Source organism: Takifugu flavidus, chromosome 7, assembly GCF_003711565.1.
Source record: "Takifugu flavidus isolate HTHZ2018 chromosome 7, ASM371156v2, whole genome shotgun sequence".
NCBI classification, from domain to species: Eukaryota; Metazoa; Chordata; class Actinopteri; order Tetraodontiformes; family Tetraodontidae; genus Takifugu; species Takifugu flavidus.
Window position 1 is genome coordinate 1,313,301 of NC_079526.1, and position 23,556 is coordinate 1,336,856.

Genomic DNA, 23,556 nt, shown 5'->3' on the forward strand with positions numbered 1-23,556 from the left:
ATTAGCATGGATTAGCAATAGGGTTACGGTATGCTAACGTAACAAATTCAGCTACATGACCCACAACGAACTGAGTACGTGTCTGCTTTGTTAACGTAACATATTAACAGTTATTCAGATAACTATAGCATAAAGAACATCCGAGCAAGGTTACCAAACAATCAAGTCTAACTCCATAGATGAAGCGCCACTTCTTCTTCTGCGTCGCTAAAGGAACTCGTTCCTCAGGTACACACGCCTAGATCGCCCTCTTGTGGTTGTCAGTGTGAAAATAACGAACATGTGAAATTCTGTAATAATGTATTTATTTAAGTCACTCCGGAGTACAAGTCGCACCCCTGACAAACTATGAAAATAGTGCGACTTATAGTCCGGAAAATACAGTACACTGCATGTGTGAACGTTCTGTATTCAGTTCTGATCTGTTCTCAGTAGAACTTTCTCTCCTTTCTTTGTTCTCTCTTCTCCTGCTTTAGAATGAAGTCAATGCAATCAAGTGGGACCCCACCGGGAACCTGCTGGCCTCCTGTTCTGATGACATGACACTAAAGGTGAGCTGACGTGAGTCTGAACGTGTGCCTCACTGCACTCACTGTCATCCCAAACCAACGTCTGGCCTTGTTGGATGCTTGTGGAGTTTAAATGAGCATAAATGGAAGATATGTTGACTTTTGAGTGCATCCAAGTGAAGCCCAAACGTCAAACTGTTGTGGGCAGAGCTCACTTATCAATCTTCTCACATCTGGTCTCAGTGGAATTACTCTAAAATATTAGTGTGATTCAAAAGTTCTTCAAATGTAAGGAAACCTTTGAAGTGTACATTGGAGGTTTCAAAAAATAGTGTGCTGTAGAACGGAGGGTTCCCGGTTCGAGCCCCAGTGTGGACAAAACGTGGAATGTGTTCTGGTGGTAGGGGAAGGTACCAGAACACCTTCAGAGCGCCGCGGGGTGGACCTGCCTTTACACCCAAATTCAGCTGGGATAGACTCCAGCAGCCTCCTTCAACAAAAAACAGTTAAATTTTGTTTTTATTACACGAACTAATGAAGAAAATCATGCAAAAGTCAAATTGAGTGTTATTCAAATGTTCAGACTGTGGGGCTCATCTATTTTCAGATCTGGAGTATGAAGCAGGACTCATGTGTACATGACCTGCAGGCCCACAGTAAAGAAATATACACCATCAAATGGAGTCCCACGGGTCCTGGAACCAACAATCCCAGTGCTAACCTCATGCTAGCCAGGTGAGTGTCGCCCTCAGTAATAAGGGTTAATGCTGGCTGTAACAGTCTGTGACGGCGGCCTCCTGTCGTTGAATCCTCCGCTGGTTGAATCCTCATCTTTTCAGTGGACTTTCTGAATTCTATCTGCTCTACTGTTCTCGAGTGCTGTGCTTTTCAATTGGGGGCCCAAAACTACGCCTTCAAAATTTTGCTGATTCTGAGGGACTTAGCTAACCCCTGATTTCCCCAGAAGCATCAGCGCCGTGCACCATGTAGTAGGATCTAGCAAATAGCTGCATTTCTGCAGCGAGCGCTGCGCGGCATCTCTGGAGCCTCCCAGCAACCTCCCAGCAGAGGCTCCACCAGTGCTACGGCGCTCTGCTACACTGGTGTGACGGCGCTCTGCTACACCGGTGCTACCGATGACAGCCTGTAAACTCTTATTTTCTTTTTCAAATCACGTCACATCCTGTTACACAATAGTTTTGTTCTGAGGAGAGACTGAAACTACAGCACTTCCTGTGTGAATGTTAAGTTCAACGTTAATGATCCTGTCAGCTTTTTCTGAGGTGCTAGGATCTCTGGGAGTAGCAGCAGCTTTTATCATCTAGCTCCGCGGCGCCCCAGTGGGTGAGGGTACACACAGCCATGAAGCTGGAGGGGCCAGTGGGTTCCTGCCATTTTTGTGTGGGATGGCAGTTGTGGGAAACTGTGAAAATCATGACTGTTACAGAAAAATGATTTAAAGCACTTTATTTAAAAAAAAAAGTCCCCATTTCTCTAGTCTTTCAGTAACTTTAGAAGAGAAAATCAGATTACTGTAGATATTTGATCATTGAGATATACTATATGATACTATAATGTAACAAACAGTAGCATTGAGTTGTGTGTCCAGAGTAGTGCTGTGATTCTCTTTGTTCTTTATGTCTTTGATGCTTCTCAATCTTCTGAGAGTATTTCAAATGTAGCAACGCGTTGCTCACCGGGTAAAGGGGGTGGGGGGCACACAAACCACTGAAGTGCTGCTCTGCTGTTTGTTTTACATTTAGTCTCTGTGTTTGACTTGACTTTTAGGTGAGCTGAAAGGCACCTGTGTTTCCATGTCCTTCAGAAACATAAAACCCTCCCACATGATTCCTTTGGTCCTGTCTCACTGGATCTGACAGAGTGAGCGCATGAGCACTCTACTGGTTTTAATGGCATGTCCACTGTCGTCCACCCACAGCGCATCATTTGACTCCACAGTCCGTCTCTGGGATGTGGAGAGGGGAATCTGCATCCACACACTGACCAAGCACCAGGAGCCAGTCTACAGTGTGGCCTTCAGTCCAGACGGCCGACATCTGGCTAGTGGCTCCTTTGACAAATGTGTGCACATCTGGAACACGCAGGTAGGCAGAGTGTGTCCAATCAGGGGAAATGGCTGCTTCCACCTCATCACAGCTGTTTTTTTAAGTGTGCCCAGTTTCAGTCAGGGTGTCATCCCAGGGCAGATTTAGAGCTCAGAGAATAATGAAGATGGGGAGTGAGTGAAGAATCTCTCACTCCTGCTTCAGCAGGCTTTTGGTCCACTCTAGTCCAGGCTGTCATCCGACATCAGATGAAGTCTGGTGACATAAGAGATTACTGATAACTTAATTTGAGGCCAGCTTAATTTGAAGCTGCTCATCTCAGCTTCTGTTCAGTGATGGGAATAATACTTCCTGACTGCCCGTGGTCGTGATCTGAATTGTCTTTAAGGCCCTTGTTGTGGTTTTGCGTAGCAGCTTGGCACTGCTAACATGTTTCTTAAGCAGATGGGATTTGTGATTTATTCTTCAGCAGACCGTTGTCTGCTTTTCTGTCCAACTTTCTGCATTTAGACCACACACACACACACACACACACACACACACACACACAGTCTGGTCAGTTTGAGCAGTGTGTTGAAAGGTGTGTTCCTTCTCATTTTCCTGTGCTTCTGCAGACTGGAGCGTTGGTCCACAGTTACAGAGGAACTGGGGGCATCTTTGAGGTCTGCTGGAACGCTGCAGGAGACAAAGTGGGTGCCAGTGCTTCGGATGGATCAGTAAGTACCAGTAGGCCTTGAGGTTTGATTCTTCTTGAGTTCTCTGTCCATCCTGCCTTCCTTTCTTTGTTCCTTTTCGGCTCCCCACCCCGTCTTATTCAGCTTGTCCCAACCCGTCTCTTTGCTCCTCTGTCTCCCTGCAGGTGTGTGTCCTGGACCTGAGGAAATAGTGCTGCTGTGTGTCAAAGCCATGGACCGACCATGAATGTGTACATAGCCAAACGACTCTCCTCACCTGCTCAGCGCGCTACTTGCGCTTCGACTCTGGCCCCGTTCACCGACAGAAAGACAGCAGGGAAGGGGAACAAGAAGCAGCCGGCACAGCAGGTCCAGACTGGGCTGAACAGATGGGACACCCCCTCTAAATGAGAGACTCTTCCAGCGATACAGATGGACGATTAAACATGTGTATATGTACCAAAATCTGAAGCTATTTTGCTTTTTTGACCCTCAAACGCTTGTCATCATGGAAATGAAGAACAATGATAAAAGTGTTCATTTTTGTTACTAAATGGATTTCATTGTGCAGACATATCACCATGAAATAGGATGGCACTTAGTTTTTTTAAATTTCAAATCTCAACATTTTTATATTTTTTATCTTTGGGGGAGGGGCCAGGCTGGCCATTTGACCAGAAAGCCTTCTTCACTTCCACCATGATATTAAAGACTGCACTATCTGAGCTACCTGTGATGGTCCGGACCCACTGCTCACCTTTCTGGAATGAAATAGTTTAGACAACCATGTGCAAAAGTAAGATGGCAGAAGCTCCATCATTGAGGGCGTGGCCAAAGAGAAGGTCTGTCACCAGTCATGAAGATAGAAGGTTGAATATTTTCATCCTTACATGTTTCAACATATTGAACTCCACTGTGGCTCTAAAATGTTGCTCCGTCTTCAGGACTGCATTTGTATCTTTGATGAACATGTTGGTGCAGTCAGTACGGGAAGATTTACACTTCTATTGTGAAAAAATTAGGAGGGTACCATGACGACCAGTGTCAGACAGTCGGCCTGTTCGTGTTTACAGTTAAGGTTGGCATGTGTGATCAGAGGGCCCTTCTCCGGCTCCTGCTCTTTTAGTTATAGATTCTGATCCAAGCCGTGCCGCTGGGTCGAAACATGAAAGAAGAGTTGAGTTCCTTGGCTCTGCTCCCCTGAAAGTTTAAGAATAGTGTTGTTGTGGTTCTGGATGGTCTCACTATTCTACAAATACTTTTGATACTACCACTAAGACAAAACAGAAAATCCACTTGTTCATTGAGGATTGATTAATGGTTTGATAATGGAATTCAGGGTTTTTGTTTTTTAATAAAGGTCCTATTTTTTGGCTTTCGTCAGACAGTAAACTAACACCTGCCTGTCGGCTCAAACGTGACCGGTTTCTCACAACACTATTTTTAAACTTTCTTACTTGCTGCCTTCAGAGGTTTGTTATTTCCACACAGGAAAGAAAAATATTAAAGCAATATGAAACCCTCATTCCAGTCAGATCAGTTTTCTAACCAGTGCAGGAGGTCACGTGTTCAACACCACCACTCACCTGCCAGTTCCTTACCGATGACACCAGAATGATAATTTCACATCTGGAGGACATTTTCTTTGCTTTTATTAGTCTGGTTTCTACCAAAGAACAATAGCAGGATCCAACTGTTGCTTTGTGGGTTTTGTTAACTCCACTGATGATCCAACAATGTAATAATGTTGCCCAGCCAACCAAATGAAAAGTTGTTACCTATCTCAGATGTGAAGTTCAACCTGCACGGTGTGTCCAGAACACCTCTGAGAGATTTCTGATCTTCTGGGTCGACGGTAAGGAACTGGCATGGCTGTGTTATTAGCTTGAGAGGAAATGACATCACACAGCACAGTGTTCTGTGCAACAGGCGTTTGGGTCAGTGTACCCCTCCCACAGTTTCTCCAGATTGTCTGCAGATTCATCACCTCCATCTGTTCTTTTTTCTGCCAGATAAATGAAACAAAAGTCAAGAATAAAATATATTTTGATAAGACTTTCAAATGTTGATTTGTGTGTGAGTGAAAGAGTCGAGCTTTTGCAAATGTGCTGATGGTTTCTTCCATAACAACAGAGACCCCCCCAGAGAGCAAACGAGACGGCAGCTATGATAACGAGGCGGGTCTCCGCTCCAGTTCAATTTGGGACCTTTGCCAGCTGAGAGCTGGACGAGAGCAAAAGTTGATTAGTGTGGTAGGAGGTGAATGGCGGTTCTGTGTTCCACGCCTCCTGTATCTGTCATTGTACCTGCAGTGAAAAACCATTCCAACCCTCTTGCTGTTATGAGATACTTGACTGCTGGTCTCACTGGAGGAGTTTACAGATGAAATCCATTATTCATCTGGATTTCTTCCTGCTGAAGGAGAATAGCAGCCAGGTTTCTCCTGGAAATCAATCAATCAATCAATCAATCAATCAATATTTATATAGCATCTGTTACAATCAAAATTGTTTCTAGGAGCTTTACAGAATCCCAGGGCCTGACACCCAACAAGCAACAGTGGCAAGGAAAAACTTTAACAGGAAGAAACCTTGAGAAGGACCGGGCTCATGTAGGGGGACCCTCCTGCTGATGGCTGGCTGGGTAGAGAGAGAGGAGAAGGGGGAGGACAGGTAGAGTAGATAATAGGCAGAGATCAGGGAAATACATTATACAATAATACAAGCTGCTGGTATAAGAGCGGACCCTTTCAGCCGCAGCTCCAGAATAAGTCCACCACAGCAGGATCGGTTTTGGCTCACCTGCAGTTCCCTTGTCAGTGCCCTTGACTTTCTGATGTTCCTGTACAGTCAGCATTTTAAAGGTGATCTATGAAGGTCAACAGCACCTGGAAGATGGATAAAGGCTTCTTTAGTTCTGACTGGTTTAGTGGGACTTGAACCTTTTTAGGTCAGTACAGTATGAAGGGGCTGAATGCCCATCATGGGGTTATCATGAAGAGCAATGGTTAACACGTGCCAGCTAGACATAGAAGCCAGTGGATGGGGTTGTCCATCAGGTGAGTCTTAAGGATGGTGAACATTCCGAATGTGGATGTGTTCCCTACCATCACAGCTCATGGCATGGAACTTGGGTTCCTTTGTCTCTTTGTGCCCCTGCTCATTTGACCAGTAATCCAGCTTCAGACCATCCTCTGGTGCCTCCTGTCTCTGTATGCCATCAGGACCAGGTGGGACACTATTGCTATCCACTGCTTTTGTTTATAGTCTTTTCTGCCTTTCTGTTTGCCTGCGCTTAAAGAGGACTGGAGGTCACTTGATTGAACTTGCACTCTGGCCAAAACCCAGTGTTAGTGGGATGTCCTGCCTGGAAAAGATTGCCTTTCACTGACTTTTGACAGCTCCTGGTGTTTTGGGGTCATTTGAAAGGTAATCTGTTCCTAGCAAATGACCTTTGCTCTGACAGTGAAATATATTCCTTTCTTCCTTTTTCCATGGGAGCTCTGTGCTAACGAGCACTTCCTTTGTTAGCTTGTAATGATGCTCTTGACATGTAGCACAACTAGGAACCAGCTGGTCAATGCCAGAGTTCATGTTTGTCCTTGATTTTTCTGCACCTAGATGCCCTTCGTGTATCCTGGCGAGCATCTCTCTACACATGGATGCACGTTCCACAATCCTGTCTCCTTTAAGCAGAGGGCCGTCCACCACCGAGAGCTCTGACTGAATGTGATCATATTGCTTTAATGGCCCCTTCTTTCGCCCTTCTCTTAAATTTCTCATCACCTTCTTCACATTGGCATCCTTTGCTATCTCTGTGGCTAACTTGAACACTTGTTCCTGTGTGGCTGCCAATGCTGCATAGACCTTGTCCTCCTCTGACTGAGAGTTGTGTACGACGTTTGAGTTCCCAGCACATATGCAAGTTCATAATCATCAGGCTGCAGTTTTATCATTAGTCTCTGTAGCCATAGCAACACAGGTTCTTAGCAAGTCCCGAGCAAAGGCTTGTGGTCTGTTTCAAGGATAAGTCTAGGAAGTCCATAAATGTTACTATGGAATTTTTCACACCCCAAAGCCAAACCTGAGTCTTTTCTGTTTGTGTGTATCCACTTTTTGTAGGGGTTCACTTGAGAGCGCAACAGTTCTTCTGCTCGGCATCATGTTCATTTGCCTACAGGAACTCTGTCTGATGATGGAATAGCTTTCTCAGATTATCATTTGCTAAATCTGGAGGATGTAGTCTTGTCCTGTGTTGAAACAAGTCCTCCACTGATCTGTTTTCCTGATATGCAAACTGCAGACGGTCCAACAGGGTTCCTGGGAGGTCATTGGGACCACAGACATCAGGGCGGCAGAGCTGTAGCCTTTCCATCCTGCGATTAAGGCGTTCTGAAGCAGGAGAGGACTTCACACAGCTCCACACAGCAATCTGTTGAAGGTCTGAGTGAAGATGTTGGTCAGCTGGTCAGTGCAGACCTTCAGACAGGAGAGTGTCATGCCATCTGGACCTGGAACCTTCCTGGTCTTTTGTGTCCTGAGGAGCTGGCAGATCCTGAGTGAAGCTGGGGGCCAGTGGGGAGTGGTGGGAGAGCTGCTGAGGGTTGTGAGCTGGTTGTGAGTGTGTCCTGCAGGCCTCTCCACACAGACGCAGGCTTGTTGAATGAAAACCTACTCCTCAGAGTAGCACCTGTTTGTGCTCTGATCTTGTCTGGGTATATTGGCCTGCTGGTAGAGGGCTCTGTCCACATCCATCAGCATCCTCCCCAGTCTGAAGATGTCCATGTTTTGAGAGGTTTATTGTAGTTTTCAGACCAACCCACCAGTAGAGAGATGTAAGAGAGCTGTGTGTGTGAGATGTGTCATGTCTGTGAATTCATCCAGATCTGAAGCTGTAGTGGGAGCTTTCCTGGACATACCAGCTTTGTCTCAGTGCTCCTCCTCCTCTTCACACTTCAGCACAGCCTCAGCACTTTCTCATGTCTGCCTGCAGGTCAGGAGGAGATGGACCATGTTGTGGTTGGAGAGGCAGAGCAATGTAGTCCAGATATGTTTGGACTGATCCTGTTGTGTTGTGCTTACAAAAATGAATGTCTGTTTCACACCCCTAGGAAATCAAATCTCTGATCACATTCTTCAGATCCTTCACCGGAGACCTTCAGGAAAGACAAAAAGCCTCAACTTCACACACAAAACAGAGTATTTATTGGTGCTGTGGATTACTGAGCATCACACACGGTGCCTCCAACTTTATCAGCCCCACCAGAGGGAACCAGAAGACCCCAGAGCTCACAAAGCTACACCCCTCCCAAAGATAGAGCAGTAACATGTAGACTGATGTTATGATTACAGTTTACAATAATGCTTCAAATAATTTTGTTATTCTTGCAATTTCTTTATTCATCTTCCCTCCAATTCTCAGAGCCTTACAGTGCCTCCTGGCTCACCAAATGTGAAACTAAGAACATTATTCCGATATTTGATATGATTCTAAGCATCAAAAGTCTGCAGTGACGTGATGGAAAATTCACTTCATACATTAACTTTATTACTGGCAGTTGTTACTTGTTTTTGTTCTCCAGTACAGATCGAATGGATCGTCTGCAGCTCCCGCACACTCGCTGCTGTCTGACGGCCCCTGAAGACTGCCTGTGGAGACCTCGAGTCAATCAGTGTAAATCCAGCAGGGGGCAGTGTTGATTCGTGCACACCTGCGCATTGGCCATCTGAGCGGGGAGGGAATCTGTCGCTGAGGTTCTAACCGCTCTCTGGGCTACAGCTTTTAAAGAGATGAACAATGAGCAGTGATTGGTGGGAGGTGAAGGAAGAATAGGACAAATAAAAATGAATGCCAGGCAATCCGAATGACACATTTGCTGTGATCGGTACAGGAAGGAGGCATGAACGTGTGGAGCCATTGTCTGTGACACACTCTAATAATCATATCATTAGTACAGAAGTTGTTAATTGTGTTCATTCACATAATTATCTGTCTGTTTCCTTAATGTCACCCCTGGGTGTCAACAGAATCCACAGAATTTGTTCAGATATCAAAAGCCGTGAAAGTGAAACAGCAGAGCTGCAGTTGTGGAATATTGAGTGGGAGTGGGGAGAGTGAGGACAGCAGGAGCAGCTCTGAGTCTGGACTTCAGTGGACGTTGCTTGACAGGTGTCATCGTGAAGCACAATAGTGGTATCACTGAGTCAGTCCAAGCATCTCAGGGGAGACTTGTGAAATGTAGAATAAGAGAAGACATAAACCTTGAGCGGTGTAGTCCATGACAAGGTCAAAAATTCCACACCTTCACTCAAATATAACTGTTGACGCTCTTAAAATGGCCAACAGATAAAAGATTTAATCCTGATTGGAAAAGTACAACGTGTCTGGAGAGTCCCTCAGGCACACATTAAGTTGATGCCCAGGGTTAATGAACTCCAGTTAAAACTTCAATCCAGTTCTCCTTTCATCTGCAGCGTAGTGCTCACTGGTTCTCAAATGAGATGCACTGACACGTCACCAAGCTGCAGCTTTAAACAAGCAGTCTGGGGAGGGTATAGAGTTGGTCCAGAGTTCCACAACTGGGATGAAAAAAAATATTATTCCTCCTGAATCCGGGGTTCGATTATCGGGCAAATTGTCCCCTCTAGTACCTGGCAGAGACCTTTACAGGGAGGCTGAGGAGCATAATCCTCCTATAGTTGGAACACACCCTCCGATCCCCCTTTTTAAAACAAGGTACCATGCCATGCAATGCACTGCCATGCAATGTTGCAGAGGTGTGTCAGCCAGGACAGCCCCACATCACCCAGAGACTTGAGGTGCTCATAGTGGATCTCATCCACCCCCAACGTGCTGATACCAAGGAGATCGCTGACTACCTTGGTGACTTCACCTTGGGTGAAGGCAGAGTCCACCTTGGAGTCCCCAGCCTCCGCTTCCTTCAAATTTGAGGAGCTCTTCAATTCCATTGTCATATTCCTTCCACCGCCTGACAATATCCCCAGTTGAGGTTAGAAGGTCCCCACCCACACTGTAAACCGTGTTGCTGAGCAGCTGCTATGGAAGAAACTTCTGGAGATAAATGTGGAACACATACAGAACCAAAAAGGTGAAAGAAACTTGAAACTTTGGAAATAGCTAAGCCTATTTTTAGCTTTTTAGGGATGCTGTCACACAGATGGCTCAGGCTTAGGTGGCCTGAGAGCCCTGAGCCTTTGGGTAGAGCCTCTTTTCTGCCAGGGTTGGGGCAATCTCTGTGGTCATGGATCCTGATGATCCCAGTGTATTTGGCCTCCCCAGAGGTCTCAGTGTCCAGCCATGTCTCAATGGTAGTATACACCAGTGGTCCCCAACCTTTTCTGTACCACGGACCGGTTTAATGTCTGACAATATTGTCGTGGCCCAATCTTAAGGTGTAGCAGATAAAAACAAAATAAAATGACAATATTGGCATTAAAAACTGTGGTATTTTCTCTATATTATTATTATTATTATTAATAATAATGAACGTAAATCCACTATGTAATCGTGTGCAACTTTATTAGCGGCGTCCTCGTAAAGTTGCACCAACAACAGAGCAACATCGTTTCTGCCCCAACACAATGCAACACACTCTGATCGCTATGGTAAAGTTTAAACATACCTTCAAAATAAGACACAACACAAAAACAAAGTGCATGAAAATACTCGCTATTCACAGCAGCACTGAATCAGTGGGAGCCCTGAGCTTGTTTTGCTGCAACGAAATGGTCCCATCTTGGGCTTATGGGAGACAATGAAACCTGAAGTGTGCTACTTAGGTTCAGTCTGCTCCGTAATTTGGTTTTGTTTGCCTTCACTGCAGAAAACCCTGCTTCCCACAGATACGATGTCGGAAAATGGCAACAGGGTTTTCAGTACTTTTGTCGCGATCTCGGGGTATTCTGCCATGACTGAACAACGGCAGAGTTGATGTCTCGAACAGACGTTTAAGGCCCCCTACATTTGCGATCTCCAGCAGTTGATCTTCTTCACACATCGACATGCTGGATTAATCCGGTTTGTTGACAAATGATGCCAGACCAGACAGCATCAGCCCATGAGTGCTGAAGAACTGCTCCAGGCAGCTGTGTGGAACACTGCACCAGCCAGAGCCTTCATCTTCAGAGGATCCCTGTTACGGTTCGTGGTGGTTTAGGACCCGAACGCAGGCAAGACGCAGTGATGAACAATCCAAAAAATGGTTTTATTAAACAAAACACAAAAGGGCAGCCACAAAAATCTCAAAAAACCAACAAAGTTACCAGATCCACCTAATCACACGAAATCCTCCGACACTGGTAGGCCAGAGTCTTAGGCCTTAAATAGGCAGCTGATCACTGATGTCCTGCAGGTGTGCCAACAGGTGGCCGGAGCATGGCTCCACCACGCCCCCTGCAGGACAAACACAACTGGGAATCCTGGATCACAGCATTACTTACTCCCCCTCAACGGGCACCTCCTGGCGCCCTACCAGGTCTCTCCGGGTGGGGGCGGTAGAAGTCACGGGAGAGGTCGCTGTCCAGGATGAAAAGGCAGGGGGCCCACGATCGCCTCGTCGGCCCGTAACCCTCCCATTCAACGAGGAACTGGAACTCTTGTCCCCGTCGACGGACGTCCAGAATGCGCCGGACTCTGTAGGCAGCCCCCCTATCCCTGACCTGGGGGGGAGGCGGGGGCTCGGACAGAGGGACCAGGTCCGATTCAGGCGACCGGCCCCCCCTGGAACGGGAGGTGCTTCGTAGGGAGGCAGACCCTCTGGTCAGGCTGATGGGACAGGGCCGGAGTCCGGTGCCGATTGGCCTGCCGTTGAGAGCGCTGGGAAGCCCGTAGGAGTACAGCACAACCACGTGTCCGCTCTTTCCTCCACCGGCGTACGTCTGCTGGCACCGAGGGCACCGCCACCTTGCCCTCTGGGACGAACAGCCGGTTCGACGGAATCCCACCTTGATCCAGAACCGATTGCTGGGCCACTGGGACTGTCTTCTCCACTTGCCAGGATGTGGACCCCAGGAAAACTGCAGCGGCTCTACTCCCGCGGCAGAGCGGACCACCGACCGTGGACGCCTGGATTGCGCCCCCTGGACGCACCGCAGGAGGGTAACGTCCCACCCTCTTAGCTCTCCTGGCGGAGTCCGAACCACCAGGCGTGGCGGTGAGTGCAGAGCAAAGACAGTTGGCCCGACAGGCCACGCTCCAACTCACTCTCCTGGTTGACCAATCGATCTGGGGGTTGTGGCGAGCCAGCCAAGGAGACCCGAGAACCCCTGGGGAAGAGGATGCCGGGATGACGAGCAGGCGGATCTGCTCCCGATGGTTCCCGGAGACGATGAGGGTGAGGGGTTGGGTCTGGTGCGTTACCATAGCCAGGACCTCCCCGTTGAGGCCAATGACGGGTCTTGGCTCGGGCAGAGTCTCGATGGGGACACGGGCTTGCACGGCCAAGTCCTGGCTTATGAAGCTGTCATCTGCGCCTGAGTCCACCAAGAATGGCGCAGAGATCGACTCCCGGCCCCAGCGGAGCGTGCACGGCAGGGTTAAGCGGGGCAGCACGGAACAGGAAGCGCTCGCCAACACTCCCACGCGTGTTGACGAGCCTAGTTCCCCTGGCTGGGTCGGGCAATCAGCGACGAAATGGCCAGCCTGGCCGCAATTAAGGCAGAGGTTCGCCGACCGCCGGTACCGCCGCTCCGCGTGGGAGAGTCGGGATCGTCCCAACTGCATAGGTTCGCCATCAACATCCTCCTGAGGTGGAGAAGGGGCTAGAGTTGACGATTCAACTGGAGCTCCACTTCGCCCGGACGCGCTCTCCGAACTCCTCTTTGGCCAGCCCCTGTTACTCTGCCGGTGTCTCTCCCGCAGATGATTGTCCAGCCAGATCGCCAGGCTGATGAGCGTCTCCAGGTCCCCGGACTCCTCCTGGGCGGCCAACTCATCCTTGAGTGCCTCCGCGAGTCCTTGGGTGAGCACCCCCCGGAGGGCCGCGTCGTTCCAGCCGCTTCTGGCTGCGAGAATGCGGAACCGGATGGAATAGTCCACGACGGAGCTGGAACCTTGGCGCAGGGACAGGATCTGGGATGCCGCTTCTCCACTCTGGACTGGATGATCAAACACCCGCTTTAATTCCGTGAACTCAGTGAACTCCGGGATACTGGAAGAAGCGGGTGTCTGGTTCTCCAGGACTGCCGTGGCCCATTGCGCCGCTCTCCCAGAGAGAAGATTCACGACGAAGGCGATCTTCGCCCTGTCGCCGGGATAGGCGAGGGGCTGGAGGTCGAAAACCAGGGAGCACTGAAGCAAAAAACTGGCACACACGCCAGCCTCACCAGAATATCGCTCCGGGATTGGTACGTGGGGCTCCCATGGTGCAGCGGCCACTCGCTGCGTAACGACTTCCAGCGCCTCCGGGGCTGGTGGAGACGGTACCTGCTCAGCCCGTCCCGAAGAGAGCAGCGACTGGAGCGAAGCCCAAATATCTGTGAGGAGCTGGTCGTGCTGTCCCAGCAACCTCCCTTGAGCCTCCAGCGTGCGGTGCACTGCGTCTTGATCTGCCGGATCCATCCTGGTCGGAGGATTCTGTTACGGTTCGTGGTGGTTTAGGACCCGAACGCAGGCAAGACGCAGTGATAAACGATCCAAAAAATGGTTTTATTAAACAAACACAAAAGGGCAGCCACAAAAATCTCAAAAAACCAACAAAATTACCAGATCCACCTAATCACACGAAATCCTCCGACACTGGTAGGCCGGAGTCTTAGGCCTTAAATAGGCAGCTGATCACTGATGTTCTGCAGGTGCGCCAACAGGTGGCCGGAGCATGGCTCCACCACGCCCCCTGCAGGACAAACACAACTGGGAATCCTGGATCACAACAATCCCAGTGCTTTGGAAGACATCCTGCCTGGTCCCAGTGCCGAAGATGACCCATCCTGTGGCACTGAGTGACTACAGGCCAATAGCACTGACCTCCCACATTATGAAGGTCATGGAGCGGCTGGTGCTGTCACACCTCAGACCTCTGGTGAGCCCCTTTGAGGACCCTCTGCCGTTTGCCTATCAGCCCAAGGTGGGGGTTGATGACGCAGTGATATACTTGCGACAGAGGGCTTACTCCTTCTTGAACAGACTAAACACCACAGTGCGGGTCATGTTCTTTGACTTCTCTTCTGCCTTCAACACCATCCAGCCAAGACTGCTGAGGGCTAAGTTGGAGAAGATGCAGATGGATGCTCCCTTTGTTTCTTGGATTGAGGACTACCTGAAAGGTCGACCACAGATTGTGAGACTGTGGAGCTGTGTGTCCGACCCCCTGATGAGCAACACAGGGGCTCCTTAAGGAACTGTGCTGTCCCCCTTTCTGTTCACCATCTACACAGCTGACTTCCAGTACCACTCTCAGACATGTCATCTCCAGAAGTACTCGGATGACACAGTCATAGTTGGGTGTGTGGAGAATGGACAGGAGGATGAATACAGGGACCTTGTGGAGAGTTTTGTCAGGTGGAGCAGGGAGAACCTTCTGCAGCTCAACGTGACCAAGACGAAGGAGATGGTGGTGGATTTCAGAAAAAGCAAGTCCCCTCCCTCCCCAGTCTGCATTAGTGGGAAGGATGTGTAAATAGTCCCATTTTACAGGTTCCTGGGTGTTCAGCTGGACAATAAACTGGAGTGGTCCACAAACACCGATGCTGTTTACAAGAAGGCCATGAGCAGACTCTATTTCCTCAGGAGACTCAGGTCCTGCAGTGTTTGCAGCAGGATGCTCCACATGTTTTACCAGTCTGTCCTGGCTAGCACCATCTTCTTTGCTGTGGTGTGCTGGGGAGCAGGCATTAAAGCAAAGGATGCCAACAGACTCAACAAACTAATTAAAAAGGCAGGGTCTGTTGTTGGACTTAAACTTGCAAACTTGGACGAGGTGGTGAGGGACAGGATGGTGTTGAAATTGCGGACAATCATGGAAAATCCCTCCCACAATAATTGTCTCATGTTTATGTTGTAATTTTATTTCTATTTTATTCTGTATTCATGTATATATGCTTGTAATGCTTATAATATGTATATATTATATTATGTATATATATCCAATCAAATCAATCTTTATTTATATGGCGTATTTCTATACTTTGTAAATACAAAACCTACACTACAGTTTTATTAATCCACGTTAGGCTGCTACTACAATTCAATTTCCCTACGGGGATGAATAAAGTACATCTTGAATCTTGAAATGGGTCGCGGATCCATTCCTTGGCAGTTCGTGGATCTTTTGTGGTTGGGAAGTAGCACTCGAACTCTTCTGACAGCAGGGACAGGTGTTCATGCACCAGCACTAGGGTGCAGGTTCCTCTTCTGTCCCTTCATTGGGCCGTTTCCCCTTCACAAAGAAACTTTCTAAAGAATTTTTTTTTTCTCATTTTGCTAGCTTGGGATTTAATTTAGCGGGATGTATCATGTGACTTGTGGTTTCGCGGCCTTGAGGTGCTTCAAGTGAGATAGATGTAACAGACAGAATCCGGCCACTGTTCAAAATAAAACATCATTTTCGAGGAAATTTTAAAAAATGGAATTTTTTTTTTCTTTCTGTGCGGCCCGGTACCAAATGACCCACAGCCCAGTACCGGGCCGCGGCCCAGGGGTTGGAGATCACTGGTATACACTACCACATATACATGTGGGGTTGAGTGTGTGTTTCTTTATGTGTGTGTATGTGCATGTGTATTCTGAACACATACAAATTTTATTTGATCTTTTTGAGGATGCATACTGAACATGGAAGGTTGGGATGCTGCAAGTCTGTTCCACCTTCAGCACACAGCGATATATACAGTGTCTAGAGAAGAAGTAGAGGGCCCAGGTGCATCTTCAGATGTCTTCATACTCAAAACTGGCCCACCCATCCTTCAGGTCTTGATAGACCATAGATATAATTGGGTGTCATCAGCATAGCAATGGAAGTTCATTGAATGCTTCCTGATTCTACTACCAAGAAGGAGCACGCTCAAGATAATTAAGAACGTATGCAGTACTCAGCCTTGCAGAACCCCATGGTAGACTTGAGTGGGAGCAAAGGATTCATTTTTAACATGGACAATTTGAGACTTCTAGAGATCTTCCAGAGTCGTTTATGCCACCATTTTTCCACTCTTGGTAAGAGAATGTGATTGGCAAGTGTGTCAAGAGCAGCACTAAGGTCTAACAGGACAAGAAGAGACATCAGTCTTTTATATCCTGCTGTAAGAAGAAGGAAGGACGAAGAAGAAGAAGAAGAAGGTCATTTGTGATTGTCACAAGTGCTGACTGTACTATGATGAGCTCTGAATCCTGACTGAAAGTCTTCAATAAGTTGATCGTGTTGGGGTGTACTGCTTTTGTCTCTTTGTCTTTGTTTTCCCAGTGTTCCCTGCTTTTCTATTTCTGTGTGTTGTCTGTGCAGGGTGGGTGTGGTTGACCCAGTTCCTTGTCCAGACCCCGTTGATGCCTGCCCTGCTCACACACCTGTATCCCATCTGCTCATCTACCTCTGCTGCATTTGGACCAGGTCGAATCGCCCATGTGTTGCCAGTTCCTCTTCCCTCTTGTCGTTGTGACTCTTCTCTGCCAGCTCAGTTTCTCTTTAACAGAAGACCATGCATGCTGGTAGGGTTCTCAGATTCCCGCTTTTATTCAGTATCTGTATTTTCCCCATCTCCAGCCCTGGCTGTCACATCCAGCTTTGATAGTTCTCTTCAATCCACTTGAAGATCTTCTCCCTGGACAAATCCATTTATTTTGATTTCTTTTGGCAGTAAAAACTCTTTGGAACTGTTTCCAGCACTTGCATTTCCTTTAAATGTCCAGGTAATCGGCAAAAAAGGGCAGATCTCATTATTTTGGTAGTACAGCAGATGGCAGGCAGTGAGGCAGAGGTTGCACATTCTCCCTGCGGCTCCCCGGCTTCCTCCCACAGCCCACGTCCATTTGTTTGATAGATGAGTTGTTGACTTTAAAATTTGACTAATGAAGCTATTAACCCTTTGAAAAAAGAAAAGGCTTTGAGAAAAAGAAGAAAGAAAGAACAAAATGGTAAATCACAAGTTTGAAAGCATAAAATGCGGCTGCAGGGTGGGGGCTGAATTGGCAGTGCAGCTCTGGGAGATTTATCCATTCATTTGTTGTGGCTATGCTCCAATGAACCCAACAACACACCATTTCTATTTTATTCTACACGTCTCTCACTCTGCTGGGTGGCTCAACAGAATTATGTCCACAACAATAATTATCAATCAAAATTATGGTCTAAAAAATTGAGGCTGGGGAAATTGCTTACCAGGATATCAAGCACCCCAAACTGAGTGTAGAAGGAGCAGAAAGAGAAGATTTGCACTCACAGAAGCCACAATGACTTCGGCAAACTCACACTGACCGAGTCAGATTCTAAAAAGATGACGTCAACTGGAAATTTCACCCGCGTATTTCAGGTGAAGATATAAAGAATTAAAACATTTCTAAATAGTTCTGAACAAATTCAGGTTCTGTGAAATAGACCAGTGCAGTACTGCAGTGATGCTAATTCTAGCTGTGTTGCCACAACAGCCTTTAGCTTGTTTCCTCCCACTTTTTGTTGACATCTCTTTATCGTCACGTTCGGTCACTACAGTGTGAGTACTGTTAGCTGTGAGCAGATTAGCCTTTTTCCCGTTATCATTCACTTTTATCGACAAAGCTAGCTTTGTTAGCTTTGCACCATCATCTTGAATTTGATATTTTCCTCTCAAATATTTAGAAGCCTCCTATTAGGGATCGTTCTTGATTGCATCTCCTTGATACCCACATCAAAATAGAAATATTTTATGTGAGTTATGACAAGAGCTACTGTAATGAATGTCTTCAATCAAACAAGTGTTTTCTCCTCCGCCAATTAGTCCAATATCAGATTGTTACAAAGGAGACCCCAGAGATCAACCTAATGAAAAGGATGGACTGTGAGATGAGACGTATGTTTATGGAGTCTTGTCACTGCTGGGGTTAAAGGCAACAATACAGATGTGGGAACAAGAAGACCAAACAGGATCAGATAAGGTCAAAGTTCACCACACAGAACCATCAAGATACAAAATAAGGTGACATAACAAATATGTCACTACAAACGTATGGTTTAGATGTATTGCTCAACTTTTAACGTTGTTTGGCTCAATGAAAGGGTTGTTGGAGCGGGTCGATTGTGGGGTCATTCGACCCAAGAAATTAGTGGCTCAGCTCTGCTGCAATATGAAACCTGTCCCGGGACGTCCAGCTAAAATATATTGGTGTTCCTGCCTGTCGCTGCTGCTGTAGCCACTGGACATCCTCTCAACAAAGATTGGTCTCTGAAGAGACTTTTCCCCTGATTTATTCAGTCAAACTAATCAAATGTCTATCTACTACTGTCTATCGCTGTTTCCTTCTTTGATGGCCAGATACATTTCTTTCAACTTTGTGTTTTTTCCATGATGAGGGCATGTGCACGATCCACAAAACGACAGTTCAAAATCAAAACTAGTGTCTTCTTCCACACATAATTGTTCCCCACGTCTGTCTCAATGTTGCATTTGCACTAGAGAGCGCCCCAGTAGCCGTTAGCCAAAAATCTATAAATTAGCCACACTGTTGTGTAGACCACGGGGTTCAAAGCGTGTGAAAAACATTAGTGGCTTATTGTCATTAAGTTTGTAGTGACGGATTTACACAGAAGGTTTTTGTGACATTAGTGTGGATCCACAAACAAAAAACAATAAACACATCTCGATAGTAATAACTCCACAAACAAAATGCCGCAACTGTCACGGACCAGAAGAGAACCCAAATGAAACACCAGAGTTTGACTGAACACCGCCTTATTGTCGGAAACAAACAACAGACAGGATTCACCGGGGAGCGAGCAGAATAGAATAGTCAGGAACAGGCAAGGTCGGAACCGGGCAGGCAGGTAAACAGGAAAACGGTGGAAAGTCATCTGATCATGAATAACGATCTGGCAGGGAGCAGGTGTGCCTCCGGGGACTAAAAAGGGGGCTAATTAGTGTCCTGATGTACAACAGGTGTGCGCGGCGAAGCGACTCACGGGCACGATTGCCCGCAGCTGTGACAGCAACAACCTTTTCACAGTGCTGAAAATATTTTCATTGGGTTTTTGTGCAGTGTGAAAGGGGCTCAGCAAATACTGGTCAGAGGAGCGATAGCAAACCCAACACAATTAGCGGCACATGTTGCTTAGTAGTTGACCAAAGCTGCCATTGTTGTTTGAACGTTTGAACAGTACTTTCAGGACAAATGGTGATCTGGTGGTGTGTGACCGTTTTTTCGCTGTGCTGTCATTGTCCACAACTTTGGACTCTGGAGTTAGCGATTTTTAGGCACTCCAGGCAGTGTTCTTGTATAAATGCAATGAAATCTGCCATTTTTGGCTGCTTTTCTTGTTGTAGCAAGTCCTGCCCCGGCTGGATCATGCAGGTGTTTCTGTTTGGCAGTTTAGCCTATCAGTTGTTGAGGGGAGGCTATAAAGAGGGCATGTCTGCACACCATGCGGTCGGCGTTCTCTCCCCCACCGACATTGTGGCACCGCATCTCATTCTTGTTCCTGGCCAATCGTGTTCAGCTAGTAGCTATCAGTTTTCAATTTGTGTCATGCAGGACAGACGTTATCCAGCAGCTGATTGCATCAACTTCTGTTCGTGCTTCTTTTCTAAAGACTACAGTGAAGGCAGTGAAGAGACAGGTCTGAACGCATGCCAAAAGCCATTCAATTGAAATTAAGGGCAGGAACACAGCTACTTTGCTGATGCTCCCTAACTTTATTCTGGCTGCTTGCTGGGGGCTGCTGTCAGTTGTGACAATCTCTGGCTTTGGGACTCATCAACGCGGGCTACTGCCGCAGGATTCGCTGCTGGCTTGCTGGCTGACCAGTCTGTGTGTGCTGCTGTGGCTGCTGGACCCGTCCAGTGACCGTGGGCTCCTTATTCTGGTGGCTGCCGCTCCCACTGGCTGTCTATTTGGCTCCTCGCTTCATCTGCTGCGGTGGGACTGGCTGCTGGACTGGTTGGTGCGCTCTGCGGTGACTGCCTTTCCTGGGCTTTTGCTTTTAGTGTATGATTTAGAGTGGTCGTTTAATCATTTTTTTCTGTCTTTTGTTTAGTAAACTTTTTAGGTTATTTTGGTGATATATTTAGGTTAACATTTTCTGTAATACGTTGCTAATTTTAGTTTTTGTGTTATCTTGGTTCTATTGGATTTTTTCAACTGCTGAGTCCCCATGGTCGTGGTGCTGGTGTTCTGAGTGGTGATTCCTCTCCTTGGTGTGCTGTGATCCTGGGGTTGGGTTTTCTTTATTTTTTGAAAATCACTTGATTATTTTGTGTGGGTCGCATGGAGTCCACTTTTTCCGATTTGGAACTTTCCACGTTCTCTTCCCAGGTCACCACACGCCCCCCTTTCGGAGGAATGATCTGCACTCCGCACATCTTATCACCACGTGTTGCAGTTAATAGTTAAATAAAATATTGTGTTATCACTGTCAGCTGTTGTTTGTCTGCTTACGGGTCCTGCCTGAATCACATCCTAACAGTTGATTTTGCTTTTTATTGGCATATACCATAATAAATTGGATAATTTCTTTTGGAAATGCATCTCTCGCCTTTCCTTAGTGGAATCAACCTCTGGGCCCTTTAGATAAGGTGCTCTTATGTATTGGGTTCCTTGGGGAGACCCCCACTCAATGTGGGATTGTCAGGATAGGTGATTAAACAACTAAGTGTGTCACAGTCATGTAAAATAAGGTGCTTTTAGTATCACACTCAGTTCACTGAAATCAAATACACAACTCAAACACAGATGAAAACAAAGCGTGTATGCTGACACTGGAACAAGTCAGATTACCAAGACATAAAACTGGGGCTTAAAGACAAGGCAGGGGTGGAGACAATGAGACACAGGTGCAGTTAATCAGGGGTCAGATACCAGATGGCTCAGGTAAATCAGGGACGCTCTTGTGAGTCTATGGTCAACAATGTTCCTCGAAGAGACTTACAATTTCTCTTCTGGCACAGTACACTTCCAATTCACCAAATTTTGATGTAACTAACTACATCATTGTACTGCTGTTTCTTGACAGTATACACAGCCCCCCAGCAACAATGTGCAGTGGTAGAGTTTTGAAGGCAGGAACCAGATTTCTCTCCAGAACAGGTTTGATCACATGAAAATTAGACTGGAGTCTCATAGTTTTAGGATTAAATTAGATAATAAGATTAAATCTCACAAATAAAGAGTTTTTACATTTGGACACAGGAAATGTGCCAATGAAGTCAGGGGCCAAATTATCAGGTACTCCAGGTAAATTAAGATCTCTGGTGGAGAGCCAAACCTACTGTCCCCTGGCATGAAGGGGCAGTCACCTGTCAGTGGTCCACAGGCTTCTTGAACTGTGATAACTTCTTAAGAGGAGTCTCTCCATACGCGCAAGGACAACTGTTGCGCAGCGGCTGCCTGCGGATTACCAGGAGAGGGTGGCCATCTTCCGCACCTACTGCCGCAATAAGATAACCGCGCCCAGCCACATCACCAACATGGATGAGATTCCTCTGACTTTTAACATCCCTTTGACCCACAAAGTGGAGAAAAAGGGACCGGCACGGTGGCGATACGGGGCACGAGAAGTCGTCATTCACCGTGGTTCTCGGCTGCCACGGAAACGGACAAAGCGCTGGATGATGGAAGGTGAACACTCCTTCACAAAGACTATGAGGCAGCGGCGGGCAAGTTATGCCACCATATGCGGGTGGATTGTAGACGCATGGGCAATGATACCGTCTTCATGTATTGTAAGAGCTTTCACAAAATCAACGCTAAACCGGAACCGGTCGGTGAGTCCGATTCAGATGATTAAGAAGAGGAATTCGGGATGTTGGACATTGAAATAGCGCAGCTGTTTAATTCAGGTACAGAAGATGAAAACTTTGATGGTTTTTGTGGCGGAAGAATGAATATTTTGTTCAATAAATGTGTCGAAACTCACTGTTTTACTTCCGTTGTCATTTTTTACTGTATGTTTCAGCATGCGCCTAATAATACGGTGCACCTTATGTATGTTTTAAATACAGAAATAGCACCCATAACTGAGACTGCGCCTTTTAATACAGTGCGCCTTATGGTTGTGAAAATACGGTAATCGCTCGCCAGATTGGGGAGGGGACCAGAAATGCTACGGAGTCGTTTGCTCCAACTTGAATAATAACTTTTCACTTTTTCACCAGCAGCATTAAATTTGCTTCTGTCGTCCGCTCTGTTCCACAGAATGTAACTAACTATGGTCACAGGTATCGGCCTCACGTAACGCAAAACAGTCACCAATTACCAGAATCGGCAGCTCAGCAAGTGTGTCGCTGAGTGGAGAAAAATGGTTAGCCTCGGGAAGCGGTTTGTGGTGCACCATGGGCCTCCGGTTTGGGCTATGCTTCCTGAGAACCCTCACCCAGCTGCCCTGGCTAGCCAGCTACTTGGGTGCAGCTAGCTGCAGCTACACTGGCAGCTCCACAGCAGCTACTTTGTCCTGGCTACCTGATGCAACTTCAGGTAACTCCAAACTGTGGAGTTGCACTCACCAACACTCACCTCCAGAGCCATAAATAAGCCCCACTACACCTATTACCATCGCTAAAAGAGGCAAAGTAAGAGTAACTAAATGTTTGAGCAGATACAGGATGAAACAGAAGGTGAGGCAATGCTAATGCTGATGCTCGCTGAAATATTGAGCAATCAGCAGATTAAAATATTTTAGCGACAAATATCCTGTGTATTTGTGCAATTTCAAGTTTAGTAGGTTATTAATTAAAACTGACATAACTGAGACTTGGTGAGTTTGAGTTGCGGTTCCACAGGTTGGAGTTAGCTGGAGTTGCGTCAGGTAGCCAGGAGAAGGTAGCTGCTGCGGAGCTGCCTAGCGTAGTTACAGCTAGCGGTCCCCCGGCAGCAGCTGAGCAGCCGGCTAGCCAGGGCGGCTGGGTGACGGTTTGCAGAAAGCGTAGCCCAAACCAAAGGCCCACGGTGCACCACCACCCGCTTCCCGTGGCTAATCGTTTATCCCCACTGAGAAACCGACCCTGGTAATTGGCGACTCTGTTTTGTGCTACGTGAAGCTGACTTCAGCGACCATAGTTAAGTGCATTCCAGAGGCCAGAGCGGGCGACATAGAAGCCAATCTAAAGCTGCTGGCGAGAAGTAAACGTAAATTCAGTAAAGTTATTATTCACGTCGGAGCAAATGACACCCGGCTTC

The 23,556-nt window shown here is 47.1% G+C and overlaps 1 protein-coding gene and 1 long non-coding RNA gene across 7 annotated transcripts in view; one reads left to right on the top strand and one right to left on the bottom strand.

Moving 5' to 3' along the window:
• LOC130528390 (F-box-like/WD repeat-containing protein TBL1XR1) overlaps positions 1-5,304 on the top strand; it is a 64,946-nt gene extending 59,642 nt beyond the window's left edge. For all 6 annotated transcript variants that reach the window (XM_057037684.1, XM_057037686.1, XM_057037687.1 and 3 more), the window contains 5 exons: positions 477-551; positions 1,117-1,244; positions 2,449-2,614; positions 3,190-3,291; positions 3,435-5,304. In XM_057037684.1, the coding sequence (XP_056893664.1) occupies positions 477-551; positions 1,117-1,244; positions 2,449-2,614; positions 3,190-3,291; positions 3,435-3,461 (498 nt within the window). In that variant the 3' untranslated portion in view covers positions 3,462-5,304. The remainder of the gene's footprint in view (positions 1-476; positions 552-1,116; positions 1,245-2,448; positions 2,615-3,189; positions 3,292-3,434) is intronic.
• The window catches only part of LOC130528391 (uncharacterized), an 80,700-nt gene extending 57,144 nt beyond the window's left edge, over positions 1-23,556 (bottom strand). The window contains exon 1 of the long non-coding RNA XR_008951274.1: positions 23,432-23,556. This is a non-coding gene — a long non-coding RNA (uncharacterized LOC130528391). The remainder of the gene's footprint in view (positions 1-23,431) is intronic.